Source organism: Apodemus sylvaticus, chromosome 7, assembly GCF_947179515.1.
Source record: "Apodemus sylvaticus chromosome 7, mApoSyl1.1, whole genome shotgun sequence".
NCBI classification, from domain to species: domain Eukaryota; kingdom Metazoa; phylum Chordata; class Mammalia; order Rodentia; family Muridae; genus Apodemus; species Apodemus sylvaticus.
In genome coordinates this window covers 106,484,631-106,510,297 of record NC_067478.1, presented here as the reverse complement: position 1 = coordinate 106,510,297, position 25,667 = coordinate 106,484,631, and the positions used below count along the sequence as shown (strand labels likewise).

Below are 25,667 nucleotides of genomic sequence, written 5' to 3'. Positions count from 1 at the left end.
AGCAATGTGACTGCAACTGGATTTTGGTTTCTACTCCAAGTGAAACTGGGATCCACTGATGGAACTGACCTGCAAGAAGAGCCACCTTGCTTCCAGTGCAGAGAACAAGTGGGCCAAGCTAGCGGACGGGGAGGCAGCCGCTGCGATACACCAGTACGAGACGATGGCGGGCTGGGGAGGGCAGGGTGGAGCAGCTGCACTCCAAGCTTAAGAACGAACGGGGTCATGTGTGGAATGAAGAGACAGGAGCCAAAACCCTCTGGGACACACAACGGAATTTCCATTTGTTTCTACTAGACAGAGTTCAGGCGAGGTCACACGAGGGAAGTGGCGTCGTGTTTCTGACCTTGTCGTACACGTGCGTGGACAGTGAGGACCAGCTGTCTGTGTGCCTGCCGTGAGGATGGGAACAGACACTGGAGGGTGCTGGGGTCAAGATCCCACCTGTGTGGTCCCACACAGTGAGTAGAGTGAGCGAACAGCGTCTCAGAGCAATCGGATGCTGCTGAGAGGAACTCCGGAGGGGCTGAGATCAGGTCTGTGGTTCACAGGATCTGTAAGAACTAGTCAATCCTGGAGAGCTAAGGTCGGCAGCACATGCTAGGGAGGGAGAGAAAAATGTTGCTACAGAAAGACCTTATCTGGTTACATACCGCATTGTGTATGCATAAAGCCCACTCCGAGGCTGCTTCTCCCGGTTACAGAAGGATGCTGTGTGAGATTCCTTTATATCCCGACTGCCTGTCACACTTCCCAGCACACCCCTGCTTAATTCAGCTTTGCAGAAACCTGTTCTTATGTAATGCGAGACAGTGACAATATGACACTGCTCTCTGGCTCTGTCTCAGCTCAGGTAGCCCTGGACTCTCCTGCATCTTAGACGAATGCTAGATATTCCAGGCATCTCAGAAGGAACTGGCAAGAGTGGGTAAGGGCGGGGGCTCGGTAGGTCCTGTTCTTTAGGCGTCGCCTACAGGCTTCCGTTTGAAAGGCTTCCTTTGAGGGCGAGCAGGAAAGCTCAGTGGGTAAGGGTACTTTTCACCAACCCTGGCAATCCAAGTTTGTTCCCCAGGATACAAGGAGAGAACCACCTGCCACAGGCTGCCCTCTGAACAGTCACGCATCCCATCGAGGCTCTCAGACACCTAACTCCCCCAGGCACAAAACCAAATAATCATCATGTCATTTTATTTTAAAACTTTAAGACAAATGAAAGGCTTTAAAAAAAAAAAGAAAGAAAAGTTCCTTTGAGTCGAGCATGATGCTACGAGCCTGCGATCTCAGAAGCTGGGAAGCTAACGCTAGAAAAGAAAAAGATCAAGGCCAGTCTGGACTATGATTCCATCTTAGAGACAGACAGACAGACAGACAGACAGACAGACAGACGACAGGTACAACCTCAATTGCTCAGACCCAGTGGGACACGGGTTGTACCCCCAGAAGTCCTCACAAATAAGTTAGTGGGGCCTTCAGCTCGGCGGCGGCTGCAGTAGTCCTGACTACAGTGTTCTTGGCCCTCCTGGGGGGGGGGGGGGGGGGGCGGGGCGCCATGCTGTCAGTCTGTAAGCCTCTCCGTTTGCCTGTTCTTGCCTAACCCATCTCCACTGGGCTCTGCACTCACAGATGCGTACTGATTTCCACTATTACTTGGAGCAGTCCGGGTGAGATGTAGTTTAGGAAGAGAAACCATCTCCTAGAGCTAACTGATACATTGTGGCTTAGCTTTCTAGAAAGTTCTTAACTACCAGCCTTAGATTGGACTGCTCCTAATGCAATGCCATTTCAAGGAGAATTGAAATCAGGCAAGGTGGTAAGGAGCCAGCAGCTTGGGTCACCTGCCAGCCGGGTACCATCGGTAGCCGCATCCTGAAGGGTCACCTTCTCCCATGACTGAGAGTGGCACAGACAAGCTTGGGACATCCACAAAGACGGTTGGCCTCAAATGTATTGCAATTTAGAAGGGCAAGCCCAAGCCAAGCCATTGCACTTGATCCCTTGAACAAGAGCCTTCAATCTCAACTAAGACTGTGTGGCAGAAGGCTGCCTTTCCTCCTTCCTGCTGTTTGGTCAGGAAGGGAGAAGAAGAGTGTTCAACTAATCACTGAGCTAGAAACAAGAACAGTGCTAGACCTGTGGGCTGTAGCTAACCCCAGAGTCTGCTGCAGTGGGGCGCAGCTGCCCAGTACCGCCTCCCTAGGCCTTCTGTCATCCCCTTCCTGAGAGCATGGGTGTGAGGTGGTTTCTGCTGAAACACCAAGTTCTTACCATGGGCGATAAGTACTGAACACGCCTGTTTCTCTTAGGCTCGGTTTATCAACTGATTCATGTAGTAAGAGACAAAGTGAAAAGGAAAAGACACGTTTCTTCCAGATCCCCAGAACTGGAAGGTGCAAAGTCAAAAAATAAACTTGATTCCTATAAGACCCCCTGTTCTCTTTACTCTACAAGCGATGACAAACCCCTGAATTTAGGATCACAAAGAGACTGTCTACGATGTGACCATACACTGCTGGGAATGGTCAAAAAGCCAAGCCAGCACCAGCAGGCTGGGCAGTGAGGCTTGCACTTCCAGAAGAGGGCTGTACCCACACAGGTTCAGCTCGTTCCTCGGAGGTGATGTATAACTATATACGCCACCCTCAGAGACAGTCCTATGGCCTCCCCTGAAAGATCAGGGGAGCAGAAAGTGCCTTCCACAAAACCAGAAGAGAAGACATCTCACTGCGTGTATCCCAGACAGTGCTACCCCGTCTTCTCTTCAGTCCCCTCAGGCTTAGGAATTTGGTCTGAGTTGACGGTAGCCCTTCATTCCCTGAGGTTGCTAGTTATGACGACTTCTCCTGCAGGAGAGGAAGGAAGGAAGCTGCCAACCACAGCAGGGACTGCTGGGACTGCTGTTCAGTTAACATACTGGTTCCTGCCCAGGTGGGGGATGTCAGTAGACTGTACGATGGAACCTGACATTGTCTCTTCGAAAATGATAACCTGCGGGAGACAAGGGCTGGGCTGTGAGGTCTATCCTGTAGGCAGACGGGAGAGCTATGAGAGAGCAGGATTGGAAAGGTGGGGGTGGGATGCAGTTGGAAGAAGGTGGTAGGGGTGAATGCAGACTTGTCGATAGGGGAAGGGGGAGGATAGGGTAGCTGAAATACCCACCCTCTTCTACTTCTTGGTCAAGCATTTTAGAGGCAGAGAAGCAACTTGATAGCAGGGGGAGCAGTGATGGAAAGAGTTTCAGGGGAAACGGAGGGAGTCTACAAGTATTCCCACCTTGTTGAGTCCTTTGTCCAGCCAGACACCTGGGAGGTAGAGAGTCTCCTGAGGTCCTACGTTCCAGTAGCGTCCAAGGTTTTGACCATTGACGAATACAACCCCCTTCACCCAGCCCTTCAAATAAAACAGGGAAGATCTTGCTTTACCACAGGAGCCCCAAAGTGAGAAACAGACCTTGTTCCTGAGAGACCAAAGTAAGCCAACATTAGACATCCATGAAGGTCAACCCACCCCACTGCTGTGCCTCCTCAGCAGGGTAATCAACCTCAGACTGTCCACAGGAGCCCCCACACTGAGAAGTACCACAGGGTGCTTCAGCTGTGAGCCCAGAGAAGTCATAGGATCCCTATCATATGGGGCGATATAGGAAGACATGGAAGTTTCTGGCCCAGGTGTTCCAGAAAACTCTAATCAAGTCAGCTTGGCTCAGAGCCCTAAGAAAATGAGAGAACAGGAGAGGAAAGGAGTCCTACAAACCTCCAGCTTCAGAAATGTGTCAGAAGGGTAAATGCCAACTGACAAGGCACCCAGGAAGAAAGCAGGAAAGGTAAGTTCTTTGGGTACGACGCTCCACTTGTCTGTGTCCAACCTAAGGACAGGATGTAAGCAGAAAAAGAGTATCCTACTCGCCCATCTCACATCTGCTTCCAGACATGCATCTAACTCCCAAGGCACATCCCTTCCCCCAGCAAGGCTCCAAGACCACCCACTCCCAACCTGGTCATAGGAAGGCAGCAAGATAGCAGGATTGGCATTTCCCAGTTTGTAAACATGAGTTCTGGTGCTGGTCCTGGCCCCCACCTTAGGTAGGTCACTGTGGCCTCTGGGAGGCCAGGGTATTCCTGACTCTTGCTACATATGACCTCATATACCAGACTCACAGGGACCCACCTCTGAAGAAACTGCTTTGTCATGTCCAGGCTGTAGATTTTGAAGTTTTTCAGGGGTTTATTGTTCAGGTAGAGATTTCCAATTAAACCTAGGAAAAGTGGGCAAAGAAAGATGAGCAAACCCCAAATTGGGAGACAGGTGACACACCTGCAGCCAGGGCACATGTGGATGTGCCAGGAAAGGTGAAGCAAGGATCTTCCCTAAAGCATGTGCAGCCTAAGTTACCTCGCACTTGGCCTAAAGCCTCCCTGGAAATGTCAAAAGTGTAGCAACAGATAAGACCACTGTTTGTCAAGCCATAAAGTTTGTCATGAAGAAGAGTGCATCCAAAGGTCAGTGACAGAGCTGAGATGTCAGTGTGTCACATCTGGCTCCTGGCCTCTTTCCAGGGAAAGTTGTATTTGATTAAGAGAGCCTAACGTTATGGTATTATCAGGGTCTCAGACTAAAAGACCTGGTCACTCAGCAAGGATCTCGCCATTTAACCTAAGATTAAAGATAGGTTTAAAGACATCTGGATGGTGAGCAGGTAGCCACATCATGCAGTTTGCTCGTTGCATGTCTGGCTTCTTCCTGGGTCCAGCAGCACTCCCTCAGTTTTCCTCAGGGAGATGAAGAACAGAAATTCAGTGTCAAGACCCAAGAAGGTAGGGGTCCTATGCTCTTCCTTGGACTCCAAGATATCCCCATTCCTTGTTCCATACAACGCTGAAAGCAGAGAGGCCCACTCCCACCAAAGTAAACTTCAGCAGAAAGAAAGAAGAGGGCAGCTCAGGGCTTACAGAAGTTCCTCCAGGGGCACAAGTGCCATACAGTTCTAAGGCACTGAAGGAAAAGTGGCCAAACCTTCCTGACCCATTAGCCAGGACTCATGTGTAGATAAACCAGGCACGATCTCCCTTCAATAAGCCTCCATGAATTGCCTCTCTTGCAGGGGGTCCCCAAGATCCACCTCCCTACCATAGGTCCCCATAAACCACCTCCCTGAGTGTGCCCCAGTGGCTTGCTAATGTACTCGATGGCAAACAGATAGACAAGTCTGCAGAGTGGCGATGGCTTTTCCCCTGGTCTGTACCAGGACCCACCTTTGCGCTGACTGTCAATGTTATTTCCATAGTTGACTCGCCCACGATTCTCCACCAAGATCCTCAGTATGGTGTAACCCTGCCAGGAACACAGTGGCCAGTTATCACTGCTTGATAAGTCAGTTGTACCTGGGAATCTGTGTTCCCAGTCCTTCCGTATGCTCTGAGAATGCGGGTGACAGCCTCCAACTGGTCACAAAGCTATGTGTTCCCTTCTCTTTCCAGTTTCTAACTAAGGAGTCTCCTGGCTTCCTGATCTTCCTCCTTTGACTCCTACCAAGTTTCCCAGCCATCGCCCATATCCCTGGGATAACAAACCTGGGTCAAAGGGATCGTGATCTTTGTTGTTTTATAGTCCAGGAAGCCTACAGATACTCTATTCAAGAAGACCTGCCAAAGTGAGCAGATGAAAACTTTGATCAACAGGAGGGAGAAGAGCCTCTGCTAAATAAGAGAACAGACATCACTGGGAGTGCTTATGGGACTGCCTCCTGGGAGGCATGGATGAACGTGAACACCATGGTTACGAGGGAAAGACACTGCAAGCTACACACGGCCAACGGATGATCCTCGGGGCAGAAAACAACCTGTGTGCTGCCATGCCCGGGGAACCACCAAGTCCCACAAGTTCTGAGGAGATGCTCCTACCTGTCCTCTGTCACGCACGAGGCCACTGAGGACACCAGATGAAAAGATGGCGGTCTCGTACAGAACATACCCAAAGGCCTGCCCGTTACCATTGTTCACTGGCAGGTTCTCCATGTTGATGGGTATCTCAGATGTGACTGGCTACATTAGAAGACACAAGAAGGCACAGGAGTCAAGCAGCTCCTAATCCTAAGCTTTCCCGTGAGCAGTGAGCATATCAGGGACAGGACTGAAGGAGGCTCTAACTTCTTCTCTATCCCTCCTTACTAACTTAAACTAATGACTCCTCGGAGGCATAGATAAGGACAACGGGAAAAGGGAGATTTCACTAGAGTCCGACAATCTGCCAGAATCCTGAATCCACCGTCATGTCACTGAATCCTGACGCCAGCATCACAACTGAATGAACTGTAGCAGGTTTCCTCTTTCCTCTCCACAGGGGAAGGATTATCCCTTCCTCTGCTCCTCACCCTATCCATGACCCCTGAGGCTAGAGGGGAGACACCAAGTTCAAGCTCTTCTGTTCCTTCCCAATTCCCCCTCCAGCACCCATGTCTTCTCTTCACTCATTTCTGGTTTGGTAGAGACTTCAATGCCACTGAATGGCTCTGCTCACCCAGGAACTCCATTGGGAAAGTTCCTGGTCCTGTCTGCTTAGTAGCTATCCCTGATACCCAGCCTGCAGCACTTACCTTATCCAGGAACGGGAGAGCATCCCACAGTGATAGGTAGAAAGACGGACTCATTGGCTCATAGACCATCTTAGCAGTAAGCTCAGGTGGGGGAGGTGGAGGAACACCTGCAACAGGAGCCATGATTCTCCTTTAAAGACTAGATCGCTGTTACCTACTCCAGTCTCATACCCATGGTCCCCTGCGCTCCCTTCATTCTGGCATCAAGATCAACTGCAGGCCCTACTCAGAGCTTAAATTACTCCAGAACATGGGGCCTGGACAAGGGCAGGGTTTATTTGTATCTTCTATATGGCATAAATAGGCTTAGCATGAGTCGAATACTAAGGCACAGAATGAGGACAATAGTCTCTCAAACCTTGTCTAGAATATTGGTTTTATTATTTACTTATTTGCTTGTTTGCTTAATTATTTTTTGGCAGTGGGGCATGTGGAACACAGGGCCTTATCCATGCTAGGCAAGAGTTCTACTGCTGAGATACATTTCATAGTAGTCTACGACATTTTTGAATATGGATTAGCTAGAGTTGAGGTAGGATGGGAAAACTGCAGAAACTCCAAGGGCTCATAGCAAAAGCATGGGCCCAAGTGGAAGTTTGTATCTGTTCGTTGTTTGTACCTGAGAAGGTTCCAAAGAGTTCTCGAAGCTTGGTGTATTTGGCAGTGTAGTCTCCAGCCTCTGTCAGTATAGCATCATAGTCTGCAAGATACCCATGGCCCAATCAGGCTCTCTTGCCCCCAGACCAGTACAAAGGGATAAAGAAAAACATAGAAGGAGGCAGAACTTGAAGGGTAGAAACAGAGTTCTCAGACCAGCAATTTTGAAGAGAAACACCTTTAGTATGAGCCACTCAGTCAAGCTAAGGTACTAAGTACTACCAAAGTACCCATGAGCACAGCATGATACTCTATTTTTGACTACAAGTATATATAATGGAACATCTCTTCTTCTTCCTGAGAACGCTCAGGCAGAGGGTCAAGATGACACCTTCCCAAGGGTCCGAGAGAAGGGAGTCTGTCCCTGTCCTTCTCACTCTAGACCTACCTCCCCTCCCTTGCTCCTCCAAACAGCTCTCTCATCAGAGCAAGCTGCTCACAGACACCTACCACTCTGGAAACTTAGGGGTGACAGTCAGACAAAGTCGCTATCTTCCCTGGATATTATGTGGCTAAAGACAAGAAAGGACCGAGACGTTGTCTCTAAAGGATTCTCCATCCGAAGTGCCAGCCCTACAGCCACTGGAGAGGACCGTGGAGAACCACTGAGGATACTTGCCATAGCTGGTAACGTCAGCCTTGTAGTCGTTAAAATGCATGGCTCCGTTGATGAAGCCAAAATTTGTGCCTCCGTGGAACATGTACAGGTTGATGGAGGAGCCGTCTTTGATGATGGCAGACACTGTTTGCAGGACCTCTTCAAGGAGAGAGCGGGGAGAAGGGATGTTGACAGAGTCAAAGCCTAAGGAAGTCCCCAACTAGGTCCCTTGTTCCCAGTCCCTGCCATGTAACTCATCACTGGGCCATTCAGCTTTCTCTGGACAATCTGTAGGCTGTTCCCACCCTACCAGGTAGAATGCTCCCGAGTGACTCTTCTGTCCCAAGGAAATGCAACAAAGCTGGGACCCCATTACATAACAGTGCTGCCTGTGTCCCTAATTCCTCCCCTAACTCAAAAACAAACCAACAAAATGCAAAGAGAGTATCAGACCACAAAATAAAAGGTCAATTAATATATATTTGAGTGATATATCTAATAAATGTAAACTTAATACTGATCTAGTGAACTGGCAAATTTTTAAAAAATTATTTTAATACTTGGTACTGATGAATCTGCAGGAAATGAGTATCCTCATTTCATAATTACCAGTACGCTGCTACAGTCTCTCTGAAGGACAGCGGTAAATACATATATTAAAGCTGTATTGATGCAGCCATTTATTTTTTATCATAAGAAAATATATCCCAGCAAAACTTCAAGGATGCTTGCTTAAATGGCATTCAATTAACTAACCAAAGCCAAAACTAAGCAATCAGTAAGGAACTGGTCACTAAATGGTTGTTTAGTCCTCAATACGAGGGAGCTCTTCAAATTCTTTAAGACAGGGATGTCTGATCACACCAAGCACACCTATGTTCAATAGTATGGAATGGTGTGTGTGAGTGTGTAAGAGTGTGTGTGTGTGTGTGTGCGTGTGCGTGTGCGTGTGTGTGTGTGTGTGTGTGTGTGTGTGTGTTCCTGTGTGTGTGTGTTCCTGTGTGTGTGTGTGTGTGTTCCTGTGTGTGTGTGTGTGTTCCTGTGTGTGATGTATATGTGTGAAGATCTGATCAGTCTCTTTCTAGATCTATCTGTATGTGCATATATGGAGATATACTAATTGCTGTCTGTACTGTTAAGTGTATCCAAACGCTTGTTCTGGACTCGGGAATCTCTATTTCTTCTTTCAACTTTCCTACATTTCCTAGATATCTACAATATACATGTGTTACTTTTCTACTTACAAAAACACAAAAAAGCAATGAGGAAAGCCCTATTGTTATTTCAAGTGTCAAGTCTCTGAAATACCAAGAGCTGAATCTGAATACAAATGACCCTGGGAACTCAGCATTCTGCAACACCATACACAAAGGCAGGGAATGCAAAACACATTCTTACAGAATGTCAACATACATATTAGGTACAGGCAATGTAAAACACTTACCAGAGGAATCCAAGATATTGTGGGAGCCACCCCATGAGTCAAACCACCCTGTCCAGTACTCCATCACCATCTTGGGTTGAATCCCCTAGGTACCACAAAATGAGAATTAGGCAGGCAGGCTGATCAAAAGGAACCCCGTATCTTTGTCCTCCATGGCCGTCTACCCCTTGCCTGAGAGGCTTGTAGGTGCACAGCGTGGATCATTCACCGATCACGTGTGGCCTCACCACCTGCTGGTATAACAGGGAAGAGGCTACCAGGGTTGATGTTTTATGTGCTTTTGATGGTGCATATGAGAGATACTAGCAAGAAAACATAAGTATCTGCTCAAACTAAGTTTTCATTAGCGCTTATCACCTGACTTGGATGCCCTGTCCTACATTGATTGGGTTGCATTCTGGTTCAAGACAACCTTTGCCAAGCAGGGAAGAGTATCCTATTCTGGATGAGCACATCTGAGAGCCTCACCACGGATGCAGACAGACCAACGTTACTGCTTCTCTGAATGCGAAGCCAGTAGGCTTCAGAGTGGGTTTCTTTGAGTTTGACTTAAACGACGGTTTACAAAACTAAAACAGAGACTGGATCCCAGCAGAGCAGCTAGGTCCTCCTGAGGCAAGCCCTACAGCTTGGATTCACGCCTCGCCTAGGACACTGAACAAGTCTTAATTATCACTCCAGACTACTGAGGTGACATCTGCTTTCTCCAAGCACACGGGGACCATTCTGGGACTGTGCTCAGCTCCACCATGTTTGCAAAAGTGGTAAACACCTGGGTGTGTGTAAAAGACTCATCTGCTAAGATTTTAGGCTCTGAGCCAGGAAGCAGTCCTTATTTACTCAGAGACAGCTGATTAAGTATCCTCTCTCAGGGCTTTCCTGACATTTGAAAGTTCATAAAATGTAACAGAACATGTTCCAGAGAGATAGGGCATACTTAGTGGTTCATGGCATAAAACGTACCCAAGTATTCCTGAGGCATCTCAACACAGCCTCGAGATTTTTTTTTCCTTTGGTGAGCTGGTAGCTTTTTTTTTAATTTACTCCCCAAATATGCCATACTATACATACATCTAGTCACCCAAAAGGGAGAAGCAGAGTCTAAGTCTCAAAACCTCCAGAGCCAACAGTGAGCTTATTTCCTGAAGAGCTTCTGTGGTACGGGGAGCAGACGGTGAATATCCAGCATGAACCACGTTGTCTTCCTGAAGAATGTGGCACAACCAAGCCCAAACTGACCATCTTCTGGGTACTTTATCCATTTTCTGTCTATCTCCTTGACCAAGGATAGCAGTAACAGTAGCTAGCACCCATGCGCACTAGGAGAACTGGATGAAAGTTTGCACATAAATTTCTGGTCTACAGGAATTACTCAACACTCTCTAGCATGATCTTCCTCACTGAGCATATATTTGGGGACTAATGGCTACCCCAAAGTTAACCAGTGCTGGGATCTATAGTGTCCGTTCAGTGAAGCGCTTCAGACAGAACCAGTTCTGTAAGTAAGGGCAGATGTCACAGACCAGACAAGAAAGCACTTCAGCAGCACCGTTCTGCCGATGACAGCCAGCCCAATAACACGGGCATGGCAAGCTGTCTGGAGATCAGCAGCAGATACTCTTTCCATCACCAGTACCGTGGGGTGCTTTTCAAATACCACCTTATGCAAGGCACGGTTCTCATTAGACCTACACAAGGCAAAACAGAACCCGAGGAGCCGAGCAGTGTTCCCTCCACGGCTCACAAGAGAGTGACCCAGTGGGCACGGAGCAGCTCCCAGCACCTGTGCGTGCCTGGACAGCGTGCAACTGCAGCACCGCCGCCTAGACACTTTGAGACCGTGCATCGTGAGCCTCTCACCCCAAGTACATTACAGACACCACAGAACAGAGGTCCAATGATCAGTCATGAGGAAAGGCAGACCAGACACCTCTGCATACAGAGAATAGACCTAGGACAACACTGAAAGAAAGAAGATGAGAAGAGAGGGTTCCACCTGCACACACACACACAGACACACACAGACACACACACACAGACACACACACAGACACATACACATACATACACCCAAACACAGACACACACACATATATACACACACTGACACAGACACATACACACACAGAAACACACACACAGACACACACACAGATACATACACATACATACACCCAAACACACACACACACACACACACACACAGACACACACATGTACACACAAACACACATACACACACAAACACACACACACACAGACACACACACATATGCATGATCCCTCCCCTCCGGGGACTCTACCAGAGATCAGCCCTGTCCTCCTCCTAGGAGCCTTCCTGCCTGTTCTGATCACGGTCTATACTGCAGGAGTAGCCACACCATACACACGTACTCTTCTTAGAGGGGAAGTATCCTTGAAGCCATCACCTGTCCTGATGACTTCGAGTATACATGAGGATATCACCCCCACTTTGAAAGGCCAATAGCTGGAACAAGCAGTGTACTCAGTGAACCCCCAGTAATCCCACACCACTGGGCCCATATCCCCACAGGCATCTACCCATTGTCAATAGACTCTATCAGTTTCTCTCTAGACTGAGGACCACGGCAGATATGCAATTGGTGGGGGCAGCCTGGAGGCCATCACACCTGTCAGAAAGCTGAGATGAGCCATCATTGTGCACATGAGATATAGGTCGGCCTCAATCACATCTGTCTGTCTAGAGAGACACACAAACTAGAGATATCAACTGGAATAGGACTGTGTGTAACCATCCCTCTGAGGAAGGTGAAATACACTCAGAAACCTCTCTCATTTACTGACCTGCAATCAGCCAGGCCTCCTGTCTATGGATAACAGAAACATGTCCAGTGCCAATGAAGCCTTAAAGGTTTAGGCCAGATGCCTTCTACAGTACAAGATGGAGAGTTTTTTCTCTCTCAATATCTCAAAGAAATTCTGGGTCTTGTAGAGTCCATAAAAGCCAAAAGTTTCAAAAGGTGCCCTTCCCAAAAGAGCACAATACACTTGGATGGTGTCAGTCTACACAGCAAAACTGTAGAGCAGGGTTTCTCAGCTGCTGCCCTCTCATCCATGAAGCACTATGGCTGAACGGAGAGACGGGGAGAGCTAAGAGTCCTCTCCCCCATCACGGATCTCCTGGCACAATGCAAGCATGTAGAATCCCTGCCCTCAAGCTAGAAGACCCACAGCATCCCTTGCGCCAGACCTACCTGTATAGACAAGAGAACACTGTTTAGTGCTGTCAGCTCCTGCTGTGACTGTAAGTTGATGGTGGCCAGCACTGGGAAGGCAGTGGAGAAAGAGAAATAGATTATAGTCTTGGGGTCACAAAGACGTTCTGAATTACCCACACCTTCAATCCACCAGCATAAAAGAAAAAAAAAGCTAGTGTAGATGTTGCTTCCCGCCTCTTATTACAGATCAGCTCCGGTGATGCCAAAAGACTTGCCTACATTGTTATTCTTAGAAACGCCACCGTTCGATCCAGAGTGAAGCCAGAAAGGTAGCATCTGACCTTCTACTGACTGTAATGTCTGCAGCCAGGGGAAAGTCTTATCCAGACTACTGGCATGGGAACCAGAGCCTGAACTCTACACTGTACCCCAAATGCAAAGGCAAAACCTTTGTACACCAAGGGCCACGAAGGTCGCGATGAAGGCTTGCGTCACATTTCTTGGTAAGGACTCACTATTGTTCCATAATGTTTTTATTTTTAAAATTTAACCAGTATTTCAGACTCTTTTCCATAAGCAAAACACATGCTCAAGAGAAATGCTACTGATGGTTGGCGGCCATGACCCTGCTACAGAGCTTGATTCCAAGGCCCCTTGCCTGCTGACTGTCCATTTGAGTAGCCAGTGTCAGATGAATGAACTTAAGAGTAACTAAGGCAAGATGGCCAATCCCAGTTATCACCAGGATATCAGACCATGCTCGCCAGTGAAGAAACCAAAGCTAAGTTCTGAAGGAAGAGAAGCCTCCCTCACGGTCCTCAATCTGTGAGCCGCAGAGTAGGGCTGGGAACTTGGGCTCCTTCACACCCAACAGCAGCCCACAGGGGAAGACCCTGATTGATGCACGGAGCAATCTGAACACAGGCAGCTGTCATGTCATCCTGACACCTCGTCACCTTCAAGAATAAGAAGTGAGACTCATTGACAAATGGGACCTCATAAAATTACAAAGTTTCTGTAAGGCAAAGGACACCATCAAGAGGACAAATCGGCAACCAACAAATTGGGAAAAGATCTTCACCAATCCTACATCAGATAGAGGGCTAATATCCAATACATATAAAGAACTCAAGAAGTTAGACTCCAGAAAACCAAACAACCCTATTAAAAAATGGGGTACAGAGTTAAACAAAGAATTCTCACCTGAAGAACTTCGGATGGCGGAGAAGCATCTTAAAAAATGCTCAACTTCATTAGTCATTAGAGAAATGCAAATCAAAACAACCCTGAGATTTCACCTTACACCAGTCAGAATGGCTAAGATTAAAAATTCAGGAGACAGCAGGTGTTGGAGAGGGTGTGGAGAAAGAGGAACACTCCTCCACTGCTGGTGGGGTTGCAAATTGGTACAACCACTCTGGAAAGCAGTCTGGCGGTTCCTCCAAAAACTGAGCACCTCACTTCCAGAAGATCCTGCTATACCACTCCTGGGCATATACCCAGAGGATTCCCCACCATGTAATAAGGATACATGCTCTACTATGTTCATAGCAGCCCTATTTATAATTGCCAGATGCTGGAAAGAACCCAGGTATCCCTCAACAGAAGAGTGGATGCAAAAAATGTGGTATATCTACACAATGGAGTACTATTCAGCCATTAGAAACAATGAATTCATGAAATTCTTAGGCAAATGGATGGAGCTAGAGAACATCATACTAAGTGAGATAACCCAGACTCAAAAGGTGAATCATGGTATGCACTCACTAATAAGTGGATATTAACCTAGAAAACTGGAATACCCAAAACATAATCTACACATCAAATGAGGTACAAGAAGAAAGGAAGAGTGGCCCCTTGTTCTGGAAAGACTCAGTGAAGCAGTATTCAGCAAAACCAGAACGGGGAAGTGGGAAGGGGTGGGTGGGAGGACAGGGGGAGAGAAGGGGGCTTACGGGACTTTCGGGGAGTGGGGGGGCTAGAAAAGGGGAAATCATTTGAAATGTAAATAAAAAATATATCGAATAAAAAAAATTAAAAAAAAAAAAAGAAGTGAGACGCAGAGGGGTGTGTGCAAAGACAACGTCCTGAGGGAACCCTGGGAAGGGTAATCCATCGAGGGCCAGCAGGGGCTAGAGAGTAGATTTGGTTCTTTCTACCAGATCCCAAGTAAGTCTTTCCTCCACTCTGAACGGAGCTCCCTCCCACCACAGGCATCCTCCCAGCCCTGTTGTCAGGCTGCCTTTGCTCCAGAGCCCAATCCTTCAGTGGGGTTCACATGCTCTTAGGAAACAATCGTCTAGGAGCATGGGTGAGAGCTGGAGGGAAATCTGGAGGGAATCCCTGAGCAGAGGGTGGGCGGAGAGGGGGGAGGTCCTGCACAGTCCTCACATCTGTTCCTCCAATATCTGTTCATGAAGCCAGAGGCAGTATAAACGGCATTTCTAGCCACGGACCTGAGTTTCCTTATGTTAACAATCCTCAAGGCTCCATTATCCCCACAGGGAAGGGCTCCTGTTCACCTCCTCTACCAATCCTCAGAGCTCCATCTCCCTTCACACACGGGAAAGAGCAGTAACAGGAAGTCAGGGCAAGCAGAACTGATAGAAGAAACAGATGGAGTGTTTAAAAACAAAGGAGGTATTGGGTGGGAGCTTGGGAGGCCTCTGTTACGAGATTTGCAAAGAGAATAGGGGAGAGATAAGGCTGCGGACAGAAGTGAAGATGGGCTCATGTATGATACATGCTCACAGACCCATCATGCCATGGGCTCATGTATGATAGATACATGCTCACAGTCCCATCATGCCATGGGCTCATGTATGATACATGCTCACAGATCCATCATGCCATGGGCTCATGTATGATAGATACATGCTCACAGTCCCATCATGCCATGGGCTCATGTATGATACATGCTCACAGACCCATCATGCCATGGGCTCATGTATGATAGATACTTGCTCACAGTCCCATCATGCCATGGGCTCATGTATGATAGATACATGCTCACAGTCCCATCATGCCATGGGCTCATGTATGATAGATACATGCTCACAGTCCCATCATGCCATGGCCTCATATATGATAGATACATGCTCACAGTCCCATCATGCCATGGGCTCATGTATGATAGATACATGCTCACAGTCCCATCATGCCATGGCCTCGTGTATGATAGATACATGCTCACAGTCCCATCATGCCATGGGCTCATGTATGATAGATACTTGCTCACAGTCCCATCATGCCATGGGCTCACATATGATAGATACATGCTCACAGTCCCATCATGCCATGGCCTCATGTATGATAGATACTTGCTCACAGTCCCATCATGCCATGGGCTCATGTATGATAGATACATGCTCACAGTCCCATCATGCCATGGCCTCATGTATGATAGATACATGCTCACAGCCCCATCATGCCATGGGCTCATGTATGATAGATACATGCTCACAGTCCCATCATGCCATGGGCTCATGTATGATAGATACTTGCTCACAGTCCCATCATGCCATGGGCTCACGTATGATAGATACTTGCTCACAGTCCCATCATGCCATGGGCTCACGTATGATAGATACATGCTCACAGTCCCATCATGCCATGGGCTCATGTATGATAGATACATGCTCATAGTCCCATCATGCCATTGGCTCATGTATGATAGATACTTGCTCACAGTCCCATCATGCCATGGGCTCATGTATGATAGATACTTGCTCACAGTCCCATCATGCCATGGGCTCATGTATGATAGATACATGCTCACAGTCCCATCATGCCATGGCCTCATGTATGATAGATACATGCTCACAGTCCCATCATGCCATGGGCTCATGTATGATAGATACTTGTTCACAGTCCCATCATGCCATGGGCTCACATATGATAGATACATGCTCACAGTCCCATCATGCCATGGCCTCATGTATGATAGATACTTGCTCACAGTCCCATCATGCCATGGGCTCACGTATGATAGATACTTGCTCACAGTCCCATCATGCCATGGGCTCATGTATGATAGATACATGCTCACAGTCCCATCATGCCATGGCCTCATGTATGATAGATACATGCTCACAGCCCCATCATGCCATGGGCTCATGTATGATAGATACATGCTCACAGTCCCATCATGCCATGGGCTCATGTATGATAGATACTTGCTCACAGTCCCATCATGCCATGGGCTCACATATGATAGATACTTGCTCACAGTCCCATCATGCCATGGGCTCACGTATGATAGATACATGCTCACAGTCCCATCATGCCATGGGCTCATGTATGATAGATACATGCTCACAGTCCCATCATGCCATTGGCTCATGTATGATAGATACTTGCTCACAGTCCCATCATGCCATGGGCTCATGTATGATAGATACATGCTCACAGTCCCATCATGCCATGGGCTCATGTATGATAGATACGTGCTCACAGTCCCATCATGCCAAAAGATCATGAGTTTGAGAACAGCCAGAGCAAAGCAGAAAGGCAGGGACCAGCAGGATTTGGGGGTGGGAAGTGGAGGGTTCTGGGATGACAAGAAAATCCGATGTGACCATGAGTCCCCTCAAGGTGAGACTGGCTACCTGATCTCATGCTGCAGAGCAGCACAGCCCACCCAGGAGCCCTGCAGCCAAAGCGCACATCAGCACTGAACTGTACAAGCAAGAAAGGGAGGTGCTGGGGACCAGGGGAAGCCCAACCGTCCACTTCAGCCTCACAGGGCAGCTCCAGAGTCCTAAAACCATAGAAGGCCGAGGTGCATGTGCAAGTTGTATAGAAACGGGAAGGTGGGAGCGGAGGAAAAGGTTACAGTTCGAGATGGCTGTTTCTGGGGCATTGGATGAGGAGGAAGGTGGATTTCTTGATATGTATTATTATTATTATTATTATCATTATCATTATTATTACTATTATTATTATTGTATGATAGGACATGTGAGTGAATATCTTAACTTTTTTCAAATTTAAAAAAAAAATTTAGGCAGCAGTGGCCTCAGTGGCCCAAGGACTAGAACCTGCAAGAGAGGACTGATGCAAATGGACAGAGCTTTATAGACTGTCTTAGTCCCTTCATCTGGGCCTTGGTAACAAATATGAGTAGATGCTGCCACCTTGTGGAAATAACAGGAATCACTACTAATCGTCCCTTCCAAGGAGAACCAAGTCTTCATTCACTGGGCTTGCTACAGAAAGAAGCTTTCTCCTCTCCATGTACCCATCAGTCATTCCCAGAAGTAACCAAGCCAGGTACTGTGAAAGGGATAGCAAGATAAAAGCCCCATCTCCGAACAGGTCAGTCTAGAGAGGGAAACCCAAAACGAACAAAACAGACACAAGGAGGTGCTGTCAGAGTAGCACAGCCCCCAGCAAGACTCACAGCGGGACTTACAGGAGGGCTCGGTCTCCCTGTGCACCAACTACAGATGAGCACATGTCCAAGCACAGGGCATCTGAGTCAGCCCAGGGCCCGTGGAGCTCACTGCTGCTGTGAGGTTGAGCAGGAAATGAAGCAGGCTATTCCAAAGGTTAAAAGGGAAAATGGAGACAGGAGCGTGGGCCGAGCCTTGCGAGGGGGTGCATGTTCTAACAGGGTGCTAGCCTCACTGCAAGGACCACCAGAGAGGGACCCAGCGCAGACTCCCTAACGGTGTGCAGAGTCCCGGAATCCGAGGGTGTTCCGTGTACTTGCGGAACGGGAGGCAGGAGGGTCGGACAGAGCGGAAACCTGGAGGTGAACTCAGTCGGTCACGTGTGTATGGAGACTGAGGCAAGCCGCCAAGGTGTACTCGGGGTCACGTGTAGGGCTATAGGAGCAGGCAGTGCAGGGAGGAGGCTGCGGGAGGGACGAGCGAAGGGGCATGCAGGGGTTGCGCTGTGTGAGCAGCCTGTGCGGCCATTCTCGGAGTGACGGCATCTCTCCTGTCTCTGTGGGGCACGTGGAAGCCAGGCGGTGGATCAAGATGATCTAGGCTGTTCCATCAGCTCAGCTGGCCTCAAACTCACAGCCCTCCTGCCTCCCTTCCCTAGTGCTGGGATGGCAGGGGTGTGCCCCAGGCCCAACTCCAGGCTGACATTCTCAAACGTGGGCAGAGATTGCTGCATTGAGAAAATGCTGCCGGACGGGTCAGTGAAGAGAGCTGGGAACACCGAGACCTTGCAGGTGGGAAGGACGGTAACGGTGAGGCTGCGAACCACATCCGAGTTCCGGATATAGTTTAAAGAGAAAAGGAAAAGCAGGAAGCGCCTAGCCTGGGAGAGACTTTAAGTGCCAAGGTGGGGGGAAAGGGGTGCTGGGGGGAACATGGGGGGAGGGGGGAGGGGGAAAGAGAGGGAGGAGGGGGAAGGATTGTGGGAGGGGCGACCAGAAGGGAAGCAGTGAGTGGGATATAAAGTTAATAAGTTTAAAAATATTAAATTAAAATTTTAAAAAAATGTAAAAGCAAAAGGATGTGCCCAGGGGCTGCTGTGGCCGGCTGGACAGGACTCATAAAAACAGCAAGGTTTGGTGTACTTGAAGGGAAACGGAGCTGCGATTTTCCAATAAACAGAAACCAGCTGATGGGCACAGCCACCTGCAGTGTTAAGAGCTTAGCAAGAACACCGACCAGATACTGCTGCCCTGGTACTGGGGGGTGCACATGCCTATCTTTGGTAAGGCATGAGCTAAAAGGAAAAGGGCCACCGGGGTGCTGTGCACCCTATTATCCCTACAACCCAGAGGGCTAAGCACTCACTATACAACACAGGCACCAAAGAAACCTGTTTATATCTCAGACCATGCCCAAGGAGTCGTGCACAAAAGTCTCCCAGGCAGCCTTCCCCACGTACCTCCATCGACAACTCCCTTTTCCAGGCCATCTTTGTTGTCTGAGGTCAGCAGCATCTCAACGATGCCACGGTCTTCCAACGCCTGTTTGGGGGATAAAAGACAAGTTAAAACTCTGTTCGCATTGCTCGGAGCTGTTGCAGGGTCACTGCTGAGGCTGAGGTGGTCTACAGAGCAAGAGAGGAAGATCTAGCCAAAGTGCTTCTCCACACGTTATCTAGGCCCACGATAGTCAACCAAGTTCCGATAACTGCTTGCTTTCCGAGTGTGGCAGAGGACATGCCTGCTGAGATGCGGCAGGCCTCGGTTGCTTCTGTAAGGCTGAGTTTGAGGACACACAAGCCTATTCAGAGGCTGGCTCACGGAGGGTAGATGACATGCTCTTACATCGCAACTGACTGAAGAACTCACTGAGAAGCTCAGCTTGCCGGGGGACACTATACTTGACCCTTCATCCACACACGAACAAGCAGCCGGTCTCTTCCCCACTCTGAGCCAGTGTGGGCTTGGTCAATGACAAGAGCAAGGATGACCCAGCCGCACCGCTGTGCCATGCCCACGGAGTACTGCCCATGCCCAGAAGAGCTGGAAGCGCTCCTTGACGGAAATACGTAAAGCCCACTGCCGGAGGCGCAGTAGGATTGCTGCCGTCAGAATGGCTGCTGACAAGAGAACATTAGCCATGATGCCAAGCACGCCCTTAGACTGTCTCCTGCACTCTCCATAGCCAACATCTGAACAGCACAAGCAAAGCGTCAGAGGCTGAATGAAGTCTGATCAGTTACAGGGGTCAGAGGTCATGGGAGAGGAGATGCTAAACTCAAAACACATCCACCCGCACAGGCTCCACTCTGGGACTTGGGACTCAAAGCAATTCTACAAAGGTGGTTTTACAATAACGAGACTATTTATTTCAACTGAATTCTTCTGGAAACTGAAGGGTAACACATAATAGTAAATGCCAGATCCCATGTGCTGTGAGGACAGAACAGAAGGGACTTCAAGACTCAGGGATAGCAGGAGTTGGAGCATTTAATCCATGAGGAATATTGGTGAGATCTCTATTAAAAGCCCTGACCCAAGCGCCTTCAACTAACCGACTAGTTACTCACTGACACAGAACACTAAATTTTCTATACCCTTAAATTTTGCAGACATGTTTTTTATTTTGCCCTTTAAAGGCCAATTACTATTTCCTAAGTCCTAGCCATCTGCCAAGCACGTAGCTCATACCTTCCCACAGAAGCCTTAGGAAAGGGCAATTTCGTGTCCATTTTGCACTTGGTGAGAGTAGGGCTCAGCAGGCTTGGAGAGAGGGAGGTCATGCCCAAGGTTATTCAATGTCCTCAGGATGCACATCTTGCTGACATGCCCAGGAGAAGCTGCACAGCAGTTGAGGAAAGGATCCTCCCAAGAGCCTCCTCGGCTGAGCTCTGGGCACCAGGGAAGCAAGGCTGTGTGGACAAGGTCCCCTAAGGAGCTACTCTCGGCTCCTGAAGCTCCTCAGAGCTCCCTCTGCAGCTGCATCATTGATAAACAACTGCTGGAGAGGCACCCGTACCTCAGGGACTCTGACAGAGGCCCGCAGCAAGGGAAGCTCTGGCGTCCAGGCCTGGCTTTTTCTAGGTGACTCAAAACAGGGAAGTTAGACACATGCTCTGTCCAGGATATGGACAAGGGCTGACTTTGCCCTCTTCCAGCTCGAGGAGTTCCACCCTTCCTAGAGAGCTGGCACCCTGCTTAGAGATCTCCTCAAGTAAGAAGGGGGAAGGGAGTCTGACGCTAGACATTGGAGCACCTGAGCTTCAGTCTGCAGTCTGTAAAAACAAGTGATTTCTAGATGGAAGGTTAATCTGGGGTTGAAAGCAGTAGACACGCTGTCCAAAGCGCCTGAGCCAACGTCATAGGCCTTTAGCCACCCACATCCGGACGGAATCCATTTCCTACTTCCTCAGTCACACCATGGCCAGCCTGCCAGGGCACACTGAAACAAATGCCAATGAGTCCATCATCGTCATTTACCGACAACAGTGCCGGGCCACCCGATTTCACATGATGCAAAAGATGCAGGCACTCCTTGTGGCCTGCTTTGTGCAAGAGAAAAGGGGGGCTTAGGAAAGCTGGGGATTTTGTTCAAAGCCTCACCGACCAAGTGAAAACACAAAAACAGAAACAGACAGGAATATCAGGCCTCTGTGTGCTGTCCCCGCACCATCCTTCTCTGTCTGCCATGCCAGGTGAATTGGCAGCTCACTCACTCCACGATCTGATGTCTGAGCACCACCCCAGAAATCCTTAGAACGAGTACCACGTGTAGACAGTCAGAGGGTTTGTTTGTTTTTTGTTATTTGTTTTGTTTTTCCATTTCCTCAATAAAATCTATGTGCAACCACAAGTCTGGCTTTATGCTGGGATGAGGCAGATGCGTCACAAAGATCTGATCACCTCCATTTAATTACGGTAATTCCTTTCTTCTTAGTCCCTGTGACACAGGACGTGCACTGTAGCTATCCCGCAAACTCAATCAATAAAGGGTAAGTGAGTGTTAGTTCTGCTGAGATGAGTCTTGGAGAACATTTCACTAATTAATAAGTGGTGTTGGAAGACATGGTGTATTAATTTGAGAAAAGTACTAGGGCCACATGTCACAGTCTATAATATAGTTCAGAGGAAGAAATGCGAGGACATGAATGTAGTGACTCTTACCTTCTTGATGTAAGGCATGTATGCACGGTCTTTGTTATAGGAACCATATTCATTCTCCACTTGCACGGCAATGATGGGTCCCCCATGCTTATACTGGGGGAAAGAGATAAACAGAAGCTAAATGGGTAGTGGAGACCATAGTATCTAAATTTATGCCCATTACAAATTATTGGTAGCACATAATACTGAGAACAAGAATCCCAATGGGCTTTGTATGTAACATCATCAGACATCCAAACACGGAATATCAGGCCATATCTTCCCGTGGAAACATCAAACAACCACAGACTAATTAGAGCAGTGTTAGAAACCAGTCTAAGACCAAAGCAAACAAGTGTCATGATCACCGATCAGGAAGCCACTGCAAGCGATAGTGGGAAATGTGTCATGTTGGTACTCAGCCTTGGCCCTGGGCCCTCCTGTGTGCAGCACAGTGTGGTTAAGAGAAAGCATCTCAAATTCCACTTCTAGCCCCCAGAATGGAAGTACAAAATGAAACTCATTTACAATGTTCTGGTCTGTCTGTGGACCGCCTGGTAGAGTGGCTTCCATCTCAGATGACTGGGGACCCAGGCTAGAAGCTGAAGAAGACAGTGGCAGACGCAGTGGCATGTCAACACCAAAGAAGATGACAGACTTGTGATTGACTGGAGCAACAGAATTATGGGCCAAAGAATATGACAAGCATCCTAGAAGAAACTGCAGCAAGACTTCTGGGGACATGATGACTTGTAAAGGAAATGAGGGTAGAAGACGTATGGTATGGATAGAATATGTGTCCAGAAAATAGGAGGGATTACATATCTGCATCCCTGCCTGGTCTCCCAATTTCAAAACCCCATCAACTGGTGAAGGCCTTCCCTGATCATCTGCAGAAATGGGGAAAGATGATTTTTTTTAAAAAATGCCATTGTTCAACCAAAAGTCATGGGGCAAACACACATACACACACAAATAAAGAAACATGGAGGTTGGGAAGATAATCCAGTATAAAATATTTAAGTTTTCTAACAGGTGCCAGGTCCGAGGTTGTTGGATGATCAGAACCACAAACCAAAAAGGGGAGAAGGGTGGGGCTTGATTTGATGGAAAGGAGAAAGACGAGCGAATATTAGGAGAGGATATTAGGAGGCTACACACACACACACACACACACACACACACATGCTCATATAAATACATATATGCATACATATATCACATACACATGTACATATATATGCACACAACAGATTTACTAGACAAAAGGGACAATAAATTAACTTGAAACAAGCATTTTAAGTTATCTACCTTAAGGGAAAGAAAATAAAAATGAATGAAAAATGTGAACGGGGCCTAATGAACTTAGGTGATACCATTTGTCAGACCAATATAGTTATTTTTTGACATGGAGGAAGAGGAAGGGGGAAAGGGAGAAAAATACCAGACCCCTAGATGAAGAGCTATGGGAAATGAATAGCTGTTAGGAGAGGAAACGTCATCCAGTCACAGTCGTCAGCACTAAATACACGGACACAGAGCAACACTTAACGAACTCAGCAACACAAAATCAAATTCATATTTCATATATATATATATATATATATATATATATATATATATATATGCTCAGGGCCCTGCCCCTCCCTTCCTATCAATAAGCAACCAACAGATTCTAGGGAGTCCTTGTTTTCTGTGGAACCTAGCAGACTCACAGGGTCACACAGACAACCCTGGTTAAAATCAGTGAGGGATGAAATTGAATGAAAAGGATCAAGGTGGCAAGGGACCTGGAGTGTGACAGGGTAGAAGGGAGAGGAGAGAGCGTGAGGGACGAGGGTAAACACAGCACACTCCGTACACACATGGAAGTGCCAAAGAAATATCACCAAGCCACTAAAAAGAATGAACATAGAAAAGGAGAGGCAAAATTTCAGCAATAAAAGAACACAAGTTAAGCCAGAAAAATTTTAAGAGATGAGGAAAACAAATTGCAGATCCAAGACCTGACCTTTGGGGGGGGGGGTGGAAATCTGTGAAACTGAGAAAAAATGGGCTGGAGAGATGGCTCAGCGGGTTAAGAGCACTGGCTGCTCTTCCAGAGGTCCTGAGTTCAATTCCCAGCAACCACATGGTGGCTCACAACCTTCTGTAATGAGATCTGATGCCCTCTTCTGTGGTGTCTGACAGCTACAGTGTGCTCACATGCATAAAATAAATAATTTTTTAAAAAAAGAGAGAGAGAAACCTTTAGCTAAACTAAGAAAAATGGAAGTCTCGATTAAAATCAGAAACTAAACAGTACATGGCGACTGATTTAATGGAAATTATAAAAGAGGAGTTTGGATGCCTGCTCAGCCCTTTATTCCCACAGTTCTCAGCCCTCAAAAAAAAAAAGTCGCTTATTTTTACAATGAATTGTAAATACAGACCCCGCAACTCGCCGTCATGCAGGGAGTAAGTAGCTGTCAGATTCTTGGCCATAAATGAGACATCTTCACCACATCCCTTCCACCCACAGCTCAGAAAAATCTCAGAACAGAAGACAGGGAAATAAGAACCAGAGGTTAGGGCAGTTGTTATGTACTGGAGAAGAGTCAGTTTTCTTCAGGTGTGCAGTACCCCACAAACACACAAGCACCCCAGTTGGCGGGCCATGTTCAAATGACTGGCCCTACATAGATGGGCAGACCTAATTGAAATATACATATTTATATTTTATAAATACAAACTTATATATGTATTTATATATTAGAATTTATATAAATTCTATGATATGCAAGGGGAGGTCCAGAAGGAGCTGAAGTGGGAATGCAAGGGTCAAAATGAAATAGCATATATGTATGAAATGATCAAATGATAAATGAAAGTACTATGGTTTTTTAAAAGAGAAGCTTAAACAACTATATACAACTGAGTAACCTAGATGAAATACATGAATCCCTAGAAATAATATAATTCCTCGAAATAGAGTAAATCGGGAAGAAAAAGAAAGTGCAAACACGCCTGTAGTTGTAGAGTCTGCATCAGTAACCAGGAACCTCCCAGTGGAGAAAAAACCGGCACCAGAGGTTTCACTGATGAATTTTATCTTTGCTTTTCTTTTAGTTACTTTTTTAAAACAAGCTTTGATTCTGTAACCCAGGCTGCCCTGGACCTAGCTATAGTCCACACCGACCTCCAGCTTACTGTGTAGCCAGGATGTCCCTGAACGCTCAGTCTCCCTGTTTCTGTCTCCCTAGCATTAAGATTAAAGTCAGCATCTCTATTAAATACTGAAGGCAGAATTTACACCAAATGAAGTTCAGAAATCCTCCCTATGTTATTCAGTGGGCCCAGCACTACCAAGCCAGAGAACACTGTAAACAGACGACCTATGCAGCAGCACCCAGGAGGCAGAAGCAGGCGGAACTCCATTAATTTAAGGCCTGTCTAGTCTCCATAGTGAGTTCCTGGTGAGCCGGGCTATAATGTGAACACTGTCCAAAACAAACAAACAGAACACTACAAACTATTTAATCCTTGATTCAAAGGATTACAGACCAAGAACAAATAAGATTAGATTCTGGGATGTAAGAGTAACCAATACAAAATCCAATGTAAACTACATTCTGAAAATTAAGGAAAAATGCAGTCTCCTTTTT

The 25,667-nt window shown here is 47.4% G+C and overlaps 1 protein-coding gene across 1 annotated transcript in view; it reads right to left on the bottom strand.

The window, feature by feature from the left end:
• Positions 1-1,535: 1,535 nt before the first annotated feature.
• The window catches only part of LOC127689291 (beta-galactosidase-1-like protein 2), a 45,101-nt gene continuing 20,969 nt past the window's right edge, over positions 1,536-25,667 (bottom strand). The window contains exons 6-19 of the mRNA XM_052188787.1: positions 22,045-22,137; positions 19,341-19,422; positions 12,525-12,595; positions 9,289-9,373; positions 7,866-8,003; positions 7,209-7,289; positions 6,590-6,696; positions 5,898-6,038; positions 5,568-5,639; positions 5,250-5,328; positions 4,165-4,252; positions 3,751-3,862; positions 3,271-3,387; positions 1,536-2,985 (exon numbers count right to left, since the gene is read on the bottom strand). Coding sequence (XP_052044747.1) covers positions 2,899-2,985; positions 3,271-3,387; positions 3,751-3,862; positions 4,165-4,252; positions 5,250-5,328; positions 5,568-5,639; positions 5,898-6,038; positions 6,590-6,696; positions 7,209-7,289; positions 7,866-8,003; positions 9,289-9,373; positions 12,525-12,595; positions 19,341-19,422; positions 22,045-22,137 — 1,353 coding nt within the window. The 3' untranslated portion in view covers positions 1,536-2,898. The remainder of the gene's footprint in view (positions 2,986-3,270; positions 3,388-3,750; positions 3,863-4,164; positions 4,253-5,249; positions 5,329-5,567; positions 5,640-5,897; positions 6,039-6,589; positions 6,697-7,208; positions 7,290-7,865; positions 8,004-9,288; positions 9,374-12,524; positions 12,596-19,340; positions 19,423-22,044; positions 22,138-25,667) is intronic.